The 12,071-nt window shown below is 62.1% G+C and overlaps 1 protein-coding gene across 1 annotated transcript in view; it reads left to right on the top strand.

The window, feature by feature from the left end:
• The first annotated feature begins 1,955 nt into the window (after positions 1-1,955).
• MPL (MPL proto-oncogene, thrombopoietin receptor) overlaps positions 1,956-12,071 on the top strand; it is a 33,745-nt gene continuing 23,629 nt past the window's right edge. The window contains exons 1-4 of the mRNA XM_078867833.1: positions 1,956-2,257; positions 6,971-7,157; positions 8,931-9,178; positions 11,417-11,589. Of these exons, the coding sequence (XP_078723959.1) occupies positions 2,140-2,257; positions 6,971-7,157; positions 8,931-9,178; positions 11,417-11,589 (726 nt within the window). The 5' untranslated portion in view covers positions 1,956-2,139. The remainder of the gene's footprint in view (positions 2,258-6,970; positions 7,158-8,930; positions 9,179-11,416; positions 11,590-12,071) is intronic.

Genomic DNA, 12,071 nt, shown 5'->3' with positions numbered 1-12,071 from the left:
CTGTCGCTCCGCACGAAGCTTCAGGTCTTCTCGGCCACAGTCATTTCCCTCCCTTCTCTACGCTTGCGAAATGTGGACCCCCATAATGGAGCATCTTCGCCGGTTGGAAACATTTAGGCTGGCCTGCTTACGATCCATCCTGGGTTTAACCAGGCTGGGTTGTGTGAGGAGCTCACAAATCCTTGAAAGATCTGGGCAAAGTCCCATCGGTGAGCTCCTCCGGCAGGCAAGGCTGCGTTTGCTGGGTCATGTAGCCCGCATGCCCAGCCACCGCATGCCTAAACAGCTATTGTTCGGCCGGATCGAGGGGGCTAAACGGGCGCGGCACGGGCTAGAGAAGAGATGGAGTGGTGTGGTACAGGAGGACGTGGATCTGAGTGGACTTGCCGATGACTGGTACCAGCGGTGTGAAGATCAGCCTCTGTGGAGGAGGCTCGTAAAAGACGCGGCTGGGCAGTTGGAGGCAGTCGCCCTCCAACAACAACAGAGGGCGGAGGAGCGACGCTCACAACAACGAGCGGAGCGCCGGGTGGCTAAAGCACAGCAAGTTGGCACAGTAGGGGGCACAGGTGGTGCATCAGCCAGTCGTTTCGGTCATCTCAGTCAGTCGACCCGTGGCACCTGGGTCTGCCCCGTGACCTCTTGCCAGCGGGTGTTCGACACTTCTCGTCGCCTCAAGGTGCACATGGCCTGGCACAAGCGTCGTGGTGACGTCACCGCCACTTAGTGGCGAATGGCGGTTGTTGTTGTTGTGTGTGTGAAAGTGAGCGTTTGTGTGCGCGTGAAACTGAGTGTGCGTGTGCGCACGTGTGTGCGTGGCTGGACTATAGAAATTTCCATCTGGTACAGATACAACGCGATGCTGATCGATGCCCGGGTGCGGTCGAGAGATGGCTCCTAATTCGTCAACCACGTGATGTATGCTGACCATCTGGTGATTGCTGCTCACTCAGAGGAGGAGGCGCTGCTGCTGAACCTGGAGTGTGCCACGACGAGGTGGGGTCTTACCATCAGCCCCACCAAAACGAATCACCTGCCTGGGTATTTTGTGCCACCAAACACTCCACTCCCTCAGCTCCTCATTGTTGATGGAGCAGTTGTGGAGAGTGTGGAGAGTTTCCCATACCTGTGCAGTGTGCTTATGACCAGCTCCGGTTTGACAGCAGAGGTCTCACTCCGAATCGGTCGGGTGGCATTATCTTTTCATCGGCTGCGCAATGTATAACACTGACCCGTATGTGCGTTTAAACACAGCACATCGTTGTTGTGTTCCGACTTACAAACCGATCCACTTGCAAACAGACCTCAGGAACCGATCCCGTTCGTAAGTCGGGAACTTTCCCTATTACATAACTCGGGGTTGCCGCAGTCCTCACGACTCCCCACCACGCTCCGCCTGTCCGCGTTTACCAACAATGCACCCCCATTCAAATGAACTCGCTACACGCTACACGCGTCCGATGATCGTGAAACACGTCCCACGCATTGTTGTCCCGCACCTCCGATCAATACATATAGAAGAATGCGTTCCACTGAGTGCGCATTAACTGCTGTAAAACACAGCGATTGGAACCGTGAACGTGCTGAGTAGTGACCGCTGTCTGCATGAATAGCCTGAGATCTCAGTGTGCAGCAGTGCGCGCACGATCGTGTTCCACTTCTGTGTGTACAGCACACGCGTGTTCCACGTCTGTGTGTACAGCACACACGTGTTCTACGTGTGTGTGTACTACGTGTGTGTGTGTACTACGTGTGCGCAGTCCACGTGGAACGCACCGGGGAGAGGTGGGTTGAGGGGGATAACGGAGAGTGGGATGGGGTGGGGTTAGGGGATGGAGGGGAGAGGGGAGGGGGCGGTGGTGCCGAGCCCCTGCGGTCTGGCCGCGTCACGGAGCCGTGGGGGGGGGCTCCCCTCCCGCGCTCCCCCCCAGACCCCGCCACTTGACACGGGGCCCCGGGGCAGGGCGCATCTCGTCTCTCTGCGTCGCCGCGTCCCGGGAGGCCTCTGGTGACCCCCAGTGTTGATCCCCTGTGATGATCCCCTGTGATGATCCCCTGTGGTCATCTCCTGTGGTCATCTGCTGTGGTGATCGCCGGCTAAGTGGGTGAGGAGAGGGTCCCGCACCCCCTCGACGCGGGATGGGACCCCGAGAGCCGCGGACGGGGCTCGTGGTGACGTCCACGGTCTCCTTCTTCTCCTTCTTCCTGCTGCTGCTGCTGCCGCTGCCCCAGCGGGCGCGAGGGTTCGACACTGCGGGTAAGTGGACCCTGGGAGCGAGGGGGGGACCCTGGGGTGAGGGGGGGGGCTCAAGGGGTCTCTCCTCACGCTGGCCGCGTGATGATGGTGGGATTCGGGGTGGTGGTGCTGCTGCTGCTGATGATGATGGTGGATTCGCGCTGTCTCAGTGTCAGGCTGTCCAGTCTGATGCAAGGATTGGTGGCTCACACCAAGACTGGTGAACCACCCAGCCTCTCGTGGTGTGCGTGAAGCCGTCTGTGCGGAACGTGGAGTGAACCCCGTGGTGTGCGTGGGCGAGTTCTCTCTCGGGTCCTCCCACTAACTCGACAACAACAACAGCAGCAACCGGCAATACGGACCGTGTCGTTGACAGGAGACTTGAAGCGGCAGCGTTAGCAGCAGCGTTAGCGTTAGCAGCAGTAGCAGCAGTAGTAGTAGCAGCAGTAGTAGCAGCAGTAGTAGCAGCAGCAGTAGTAGCAGCAGTAGTAGCAGCAGCAACGTTAGCAGCAGCAGTAGCAACAGCGTTAGCAGCAGTAGTAGCGGCGTTAGCAGCAACAGTAGCAGCGTTAGCAGCAGAGACTCGCTGAGGCTCTCCTGGCGAACAACGCACGCCGCTACCACCCCTGCCCTGCTGCGCCGGATGCGAGCCGCATGCGAGCCGCACGCGAGCCGGATAAGAGCTGTATGCGAGCTGTCCGCGAGCTGCACGCGAGCTGCACTCGAGCTGCACGCGAGCTGTATACGAGCTGTATGCGAGCTGCATACGCGCCGTGTTCCACGGACTGTGGTGGTGCACGCTGTTGTTCCACACGAGCCGTGACAAGATTACAGACAACGGTGTCCTTGTGTCCGTAGAACCACCCTGCACACACACACAGTGAGTGACAGTGCTCGTGTCCTGTCTGTAGAACCACCCTGCACACACACACAGTGAGTGACAGTGCTGGAGTCCTGTCTGTAGAACCACCCTGCACACACACATATACAGTGAGTGGCAGTGCTGGGTGCCCTGTCTGTAGACAACAAGAACAACCGCCATTCGCCACTAAGTGGCGGTGACGTCCACACGACGCTTGTGCCAGGCCATGTGCACCCTGAGGCCACTTGAAGTGTCGAACGCCCGCTGGCAGGAGGTCACGGGGCAGACCCAGGTTCCACGACTGACTGAAATGACCGAGATGACTGGCTGATGCACCACCTGTGCCCCCTACTGTGCCAACTTGCTGTGCTTTAGCCACACGGCGCTCCGCTCGTTGTTGTGAGTGTCGCTCCTCCGCCATCCGTTGTTGTTGGAGGGCGACTGCCTCCAACTGCCCTGTAGCGTCCTTCACGAGCCTCCTCCACAGAGGCCGATGGCCGATCTTTACACCGCTGGTACCAGTCATCGGCAAGTCCACTCAGCTCCACGTCCTCCTGTACCCCATCACTCCATCTCTTCTCTAGCCCGAGTCGCGCCCGTTTAGCCCCCTCAATCTGGCCGAACAAAAGCTGTTTGGGCATGAGGTGGCTGGGCATGCGGGCTACATGACCCAGCCAACGCAGCCTTGCCTGCCGGAGGAGCTCACCGATGTAACCTTGCCCAGATCTTTCAAGGATTTGTGAGCTCCTCACACAATCCAGCCTGGTTAAACCCAGGATGGATCGTAGGCAGGCCAGCCTAAATGTTTCCAACCGACGAAGGTACTCCATTAGGGGGGTCCACGTTTCGCAAGTGTAGAGAAGGGAGGGAATGACTGTGGCCGAGAAGACCTGAAGCTTCGTGCGGAGCGACAGACCAGGTAGCTTCCACACAGCGTTACGCAACCGATGAAAATATATTGCCGCTCGACTGATTCGGAGTGAGACCTCTGCTGTTAAACTGGAGCCGGTCATAAGCACACTGCCCAGGTATGGGAAACTCTCCACTCTCTCCACTACTGCCCCATCACCGATTGGGAGTTGTGGGGGTGGAGTGTCCGATGGTACAAAATACCCAGGCAGGTGCTTAGTTTTGGTGGGGCTGATGGTAAGGCCCCACCTCTTAGTGGCACGCTCCAGTCTCAGCAGCAGCATCTCCAACTCCTCCTCTGAATGAGGAGCTATTACCAAATCATCGGCATACATAACGTGGTTGACCAATAGGGAGCCATCCCTTGATCGCACCCGGACATCGATCAGCCTCCCATTATATCTGTACCAAATGGAAATTCCCCCGGTACAGCTATTGAAGGCTTCACGAACTACGTGGTCAAAATGGATGTTAAATAACGTGGGAGCCAGAGGACATCCCTGTCGCACCCTAAGGTGTACAGGGAAAGGCTCTGACTCCCGGCCACGTAGTTTTACCCGGGCCCGCTCACCATCATGAAGGTCTTTAATGATCGTGAGCAGAGGGTCAGGGACTCCGAAAGCACGAAGAACAACCCAGAGCCCAGGCCTACTGATGGTATCATAGGCCTTGACCAGGTCAATAAGCAGAGATGTAGGTCTTGTTGGAATTCCCTTCACCTCTCCTGTAGCATATAGGGCAGTCTGTGCACAAACGCCACCCTCCCTAAGCATTTCGCTTGGGAGATCATCTCTACCAGGTGCCTTTCCTGGTCTCAGACTCCGGATCGCCTTCAGTACTTCCTCAACAGATGGCACCTCAGCCAGCCACTCACAGGGGTGACTTCTTCCAATATTTTAGGCACCGCAGCCTCAGCAGGGTTATCCCCACTTTGTGGCATGATATTTTCCTGGCTGAGGGATTTCCCCTCCCCCAGGACCTCACAGAATTGCTCAGCAAATCTGAAAACCTGTTCCTGGGGGTCGGAGATTGAATCACCATTTTTTCCCCTAATGATGGTAATAGGTGTGGCGCTGCAGGTTACTTTTTTGATGGAGTTAAATAGTGATTTGTGATCGCGGCCACTGAGGCAGACTCCATCTCCTCAGCAACCCGCGACCACCACCCATCCTTGCAGCGCCTTACGGCTCTCCGAACCTCCGAACGAAGGCTGCGGTAAGCCTCCTCATTCTCTGACGTGGGATGTTGTCGCCGATGAGAGTGGGCCTGTCGCTTTTTCTCAACTATCCTGAACACCTCCTCTGTCAGCCAGGGTTTCTGGGGAGGTCTGGACCGCGTACCCAAAGCAGCCATTGCAGCTGCATGAGTCACAGTCCTAAACCTCGCCCATTTACCCTCGACATCAGGAGTGGGGGACGATGCCAACCCCAGCTGCAAGCAATGATGAAATTCTCGCTTGCAACTTGCATCAGCTAACTGAGACCAGGCCACTTTAGGTTGGAATGGGGTCCTGGGTGTACACCCACCACCGGAGTGGAAGAATGGCAGGCGCATCTTACAGATGACTAGTCGATGGTCAGAGGGCAGATCAGCTCCACGGTAGGTCCTGGTGTCAAGGACATGGGCTCGCATCCGCTTGTCCGTCACTATGTAGTCCAGCAGATGTTCTTGCTTGGACCCGGCATGCATCCATGATGTTGTCTGGATGCGCTGATGCCAGAAGAGCGTGTTGGTAATTACAAGGCCATTGGCTGCACAAAAATCTAGCAGCCTCCTACCGTTGTTATTGAGCTGATCTGGCCCATGCCTTCCAATCACTCCAGCCCAGGTGCCAGCATCATGACCAACTCGGGCATTGAAGTCGCCCAACAAGATGACTCTGTCCCGAGTGGCCACTTTAGCTAGAACCTGTGACAGGAGGTCATAGAAGGCATCTGACTCATCGGCTTTGCCTTCATCCCTTCACGGATGTTCGTCTTCGGTGGGGTCATAAGTAACTACGACCACTACTCCTCGCCTCCGGTTGATGGGAAGGCGAGCCCAAAGTATCCTGGGGCTTACAGCTTCCCACACCTCACCGCCACACTCCCACACCCCCTTCATTATTTTGTTCAGAAGAAGAGCCACACCCTGTTGTTTGGCAGTCTCCTGCCCTGAGTAGAGGAGGACTGTCCACCCCTCATGGTGGCAGGAGCCAGAACCGGTCCACCGGACCTCCTGAATGCCACAGAGATCCAGGCGGTACCGGTCCAGCTCCCAACAAAGGAGTGGCAGCCTCTCCTCCGCAGTGAGCATTCGAACATTCCACGTGGCCATCCGTAGTGGCTTTTCGTTGTTTCTAGAGGAGCCCCGAGGGTGAAGATTCAATCTCCTGGCTCCGCCAATTGGGGTTTGGCCAGAAGACGTCATAGACACCTGTCCCCCCGGGGCCTCCAGCACAAGCTTTTTTGTTACATATTTATGTTTAATTCGTAGTTTCGTGGTAATAAATTGAAGGTGGAGGGGTTACCAGCCCCTCGCACACGTCCAGAGCCCCCGTTTAGCCACAGTGGTGGTCACAGACGCCATGAAGGGAGAGGTCAATGGGCATTGGCCCTCCCCCCACAGCACTGCCCACGACATTGTTGCCCATCCGGCACCGCAAGAAGGTAGGGGGTTGTTTTGCCGGACTTGGATGGTTCTGTAGAACCACCCTGCACACACACAGTGAGTGACAGTGCTTGGTGTGATGTCTGTAGAACCACCCTGCACACACACAGTGAGTGACAGTGCTGGGTGTGCTGTCTGTAGAACTACCCTGCACACACACAGAGTGAGTGACAGTGCTGGTGTCCTGTCTGTAGAACCACCCTGCACACACACACACACAGTGAGTGGCAGTGCTGGGTGCCCTGTCTGTAGAACCACCCTACACACACTCAGTGAGTAGGTGAGTGACAGTGCTGGGTGTCCCCCGTGTGCAGGGGCTTCTCTCTTCCCCGCGGGCACCGTGGACCCCGCGCTGGGGCCGCGCATCGCCTTCGTCCGGTGCAGAGCTCCGCGCCAGGAGGAGTTCAGCTGCGAGTGGGGGGTGAGGGGCGAGCTGGGGGGCGAGCTGGGGGAGGTGCCAGCTGAGCTCCAGCACTCGAGGCTCCTCTACGCCTTCTATGAGTGAGTGGGTGTGGGGGTGAGTGGGTGAGCGGGTGAGTGAGTGTGTGGGTGAGTGCGTGAGTGGGTGAGTGGGTGTGTGGGTGAGTGGGTCAGGCAGCCGACGGACCCTACCATTTCAACCGCTCTCAGGTCACAACAACGCACGACCACCACTCGCTCACCCAGACACCCATCAACCAACTTGCTCACCCAGCCACCCATTAACCAACTCGCTCACCCAGCCACCCATCAACCAACTCGCTCACCCAGCCACCCATTAACCAACTCGCTCACCCAGCCACCCATTCACCACTCGCTCACCCAGCCACCCATTAACCAACTTGCTCACCCAGCCACCCATTAACCAACTCGCTCACCCAGCCACCCATTAACCAACTTGCTCACCCAGCCACCCATCAACCAACTCGCTCATCCAGCCACCCATCAACCAACTTGCTCACCCAGCCACCCATCAACAACTCGCTCACCCAGCCACCCATTAACCAACTCGCTCACCCAGCCACCCATCAACCAACTTGCTCACCCAGCCACCCATCAACCAACTCGCTCACCCAGCCATCAATTAACCAACTCGCTCACCCAGCCACCCATTAACCAACTCGCTCACCCAGCCACCCATTAACCAACTTGCTCACCCAGCCACCCATTAACCAACTTTCTCACCCAGCCACCCATTAACCAACTCGTTCACCCAGCCACCCATTAACCAACTTGCTCACCCAGCCACCCATCAACCAACTCGCTTACCCAGCCACCCATTAACCAACTCGCTCACCCAGCCACCCATTAACCAACTTGCTCACCCAGCCACCCATTAACCAACTTGCTCACCCAGCCACCCATCAACCAACTCGCTCACCCAGTCACCCATTCACCACTCGCTCACCCAGCCACCCATTCACCACTCGCTCACCCAGCCACCCATTAACCAACTTGCTCACCCAGCCACCCATTAACCAACTCGCTCACCCAGCCACCCATCAACCAACTCGCTCACCCAGCCACCCATTAACCAACTCGCTCACCCAGCCACCCATTGACCACTCGCTCATCCAGCCACCCATTCACCACTCGCTCACCCAGCCACCCATTAACCAACTTGCTCACCCAGCCACCCATCAACCAACTCGCTCACCCAGCCACCCATTAACCAACTCGCTCACCCAGCCACCCATTAACCAACTCGCTCACCCAGCCACCCATTAACCAACTCGCTCACCCAGCCACCCATCAACCAACTTGCTCACCCAGCCATTCACCCACCTGCACAAACTAACCCAGTGACTCACCCACCCACTCACCGACTCACCCATCCGCCACCCACTCACCGACTCACCCACCAGCCACCCACCCACCCACCCACCAGCCACCCACCCACCCACCGACTCACCCACCAGCCAGCCACCCACACACTGGCCCACTCGCTACGATCCCAGTGACTCGAGTTCTATTTCTGCTCACGACCGACAGTGGAAGTAAATACTTTAACTGGTCCTGGACCTCCCCTAGGACGACTCGGCCTTAATTGAGTACCTGCTGCAATTTATGAACATCGGCACTCGGGAGACGAAGTCGGCCGAGCGTGACGCTGGCCATCAGAGCTGCTCGTTCACGGCACTCGCCCCCAGCAGTGAACCCCCGCCACGGGGGGGAGGGGCTGAGGCACGTGTCGTTACGATGGCACTGAAGGGCTGGAGTTGCGTGCGATGAGACCGAACGATCGATGACGATGATGTGTGTGATGAGGTTGGCCGTCCATGTGCTCGTCCCCAGTGAGGAGGAGGAGGATGGTGAGGAGGAGGAGGGGGTGATGGAGTGCCCCTCGTCGCGGGAGCCGCAGCTGGAGCGCACCCACGGCGGCCTCCTGGCCACGTTCCGCTGCCGCTTCCCGGAGAGGGACGTCATCCACTTCACTCCGCTCCGCATCACCATCCCGCGGGAGCGGCCCGGTGCGGGGGGAGGCGCCACCGCGCGGCCCCCCCCGCTCTACCACGCGGACAGAGTCTACATCGACCAGCTGGGTAGGCGGGGGAGACGTGGGCGAGATGCGGGGGGCACGCGGGGGAGACGCGGGGGGAGACGCGGGGGGGAGACGCGGGGGGGAGATGCGGGGGGCACGCGAGGGGCACGCGGGGGAGACGCGGGGGGAAACGCGGGGGAGACGCGGGGGGATACGCGGGGGGAGACGCGGGGGAGACGCGGCAGGGAGACGCGGGGGAGACGTGGGGGGGAGACGCGGGGGGAAACGCGGGGGGAGACGCGGGGGAGACGCGGGGGAGACGCGGGGGGGAGACGCGGGGGAGACGCGGGGGAGACGCGGGGGGGAGACACGGGGGAGACGCGGGGGGGAGACGCGGGGGAGACGCGGGGGGGAGACGCGGGGGGAACACGGGGGAGACGCGGGGGGGAGACGCGGGGGGAAACGCGGGGGGAGACGCGGGGGAGACGCGGGGGAGACGCGGGGGGGAGACGCGGGGGAGACGCGGGGGAGACGCGGGGGGGAGACGCGGGGGAGACGCGGGGGAGATGCGGGGGAGACGCGGGGGGGAGATGCAGGGGGAAACGTGGGGGGAGACGCGGGAGAGACGCGGGGGAGACGCGAGGGAGACACGGGGGGGAGACGCGGGGGAGACGCGGGGGGGAGACGCGGGGGAGACGCGCGGGAGACACGGGGGGGAGACGCGGGGGGAAACGCGGGGGAGACGCGGGGGAGACGCGGGGGAGACGCGGGGGGGAGACGCGGGGGAGACGCGGGGGAGACGCGGGGGAGAGACGCGGGGGGAAACGCGGGGGAGACGCGGGGGAGACGCGGGGGAGACGCGGGGGGGAGACGCGGGGAAGACGCGGGGGGGGGGAGACGTGGGGGGAGACGCGGGGGAGACGTGGGGGAGACGTGGGGGGGAGACGCGGGGGGAAACACAGGGGGAGACGCGGGGGAGACGCGGGGGGGGAGACGCGGGGGAGACGCGGAGGGGAGACGCGGGGGGAGACACGGGGGAGACGCGGGGGGGAGACGCGGGGGGGAGACGGGGGGGGAAACGCGGGGGAGACGCGGGGTAGACGCGGGGGAAACGCGGGGGGGAGACGCGGGGGAGACGCGGGGGGGAGACGTGGGGGGAACGCTGGGGAGACGCGGGGGAGACGCGGGGGAAAGACGCGGGGGGAAACGCGAGGGGAGACGCGAGGGAGACGCGGGGGAGACGCGGGGGGGAGACGCGGGGGGAGACACGGGGGAGACGCGGGGGGGAGACGTGGGGAGAAACGCGGGGGGAGACGCGGGGGAGACGCGGGGTGACGCGGGGGAGACGTGGGGGAGACGCGGGGGGGAGATGCGGGGGAGACGCGGGGGAGACGCGGGGTGGAGACGCGGGGGAGTCGCGGGGGAGATGCGGGGGAGACGCTTGGAGGAGATGCGGGGGGGAGATGCGGGGGGAAACGTGGGGGGAGACGCGGGGGAAACGCGGGGGGAAACGCGGGGGGAGACGCGGGGGAGACGCGGGGGGAAACGCCGGGGGAGACGTGGGGGAGACGCGGGGGGGAGACGCCGGGAAGACGCGGGGGGGAGACGCGGGGGAAACGCAGGGGAGACGCGGGGGGCAGACGTGGGGGAGACGCGGGGGAGATGCGGGGGAGACGCGAGAGGAAACGCGGGGGAGACGCGGGGGGGAGATGCGGGGGGCAACACGGGGGGAGATGCGGGGGAGACGCGGGGGAGACGCGGGGGAGACGCGGGGTGGAGACGCGGGGGAGACGCGGGGGAGACGCGGGGGGGAGACGCGGGGCAGACGCGGGGGAGACGCATGGGGGAGACGCGGGGGAGACGCGGGGGGGAGACGCGGGGGAGACGCGGGGGGGAGACTTTGGGGGGAGACGCAGGGGAGACACGGGGGAGACGCGGGGGGGAGACGCGGGGGGGAGACGCGGGGGGCAACACGGGGGGAGATGCGGGGGAGACGCGGGGGAGACGCCGGGGGGAGACGCGGGGGAGACGCGGGGAAGACGCGGGGGGGGGGAGACGCGGGGGAGACGCGGGGGAGACGCGGGGGGGAGACGCGGGGGAGACGCGGGGGGGAGACGCGGGGGAGACGCGGGGGGGAGACTTTGGGGGGAGACGCAGGGGAGACACGGGGGAGACGCGGGGGGGAGACGCCGGGGGGGAGACTCGGGGGAACGCGGGGGAGACGCGGGGGGGAGACGTGAGGGGAGATGGCGCCGCTGTCCCGTGCTGACCGCTGCCGCCGCTGCTGCTGCCCTGCCAGTTCTGGTCGACCCGCCGGGCGAGCTGGCGGTGAGGAGCGACGGCCGCCAGGGCCGCCTGCGCGCATCGTGGGCGCCTGCCCCGGGCAGCGACTTTGCTCTCCTCTTCCAGCTATGCTACGCGCGGGTGACGGAGGGCGGCCGCGCGACCCCCGAGCCCGCCGCCCCATCGCACGTGAGAGCCCTCGGCTGTGATCGGCCGCCCCCCTTCCTGCCCCCCCCGCCCCGGCCCCCCGACACGGCCGCCGCGTCTTTCGAGCGATCCGTGCTCGCGCTCCAAGCCGTAGCGAGATTCTTGCTCGGTCTCCTCCTCCTCCTTCTTCCGTACGGCGGATGTAGATGCAGAGCAACGACTTCAATTTCACATTCAGATGGTTAGGTCCAGATAACCGCGTCAGGAGCAGCGGTACCGTATCACGGTGACGTCTTCTTCCCATTTGTGGATCGGGGCATTGCGTCGTTACATGTTGTATGGTCTGTTCTGGATGACCAGAGTCGCACACCGCTGGAGAGTTTCACATTGTCCAGTTGCGCAACATCAGGTATCCGCATCTACTGCCACGGTTTGTGCGGACGCGGTTTCAGGGTAAACTGTGAGCGTCGACCCCAGGGATCGTGTGAGTTGGGTCTTTTGTGAGGGGGAGCCCTGACGAGGCG

Source organism: Lampetra fluviatilis, chromosome 24 (genome assembly GCF_964198595.1).
Source record: "Lampetra fluviatilis chromosome 24, kcLamFluv1.1, whole genome shotgun sequence".
Taxonomy (NCBI): Eukaryota; Metazoa; Chordata; class Hyperoartia; order Petromyzontiformes; family Petromyzontidae; genus Lampetra; species Lampetra fluviatilis.
Note: the sequence above shows the minus strand (reverse complement) of the source record. Positions and strands in the feature narration are given on the sequence as shown.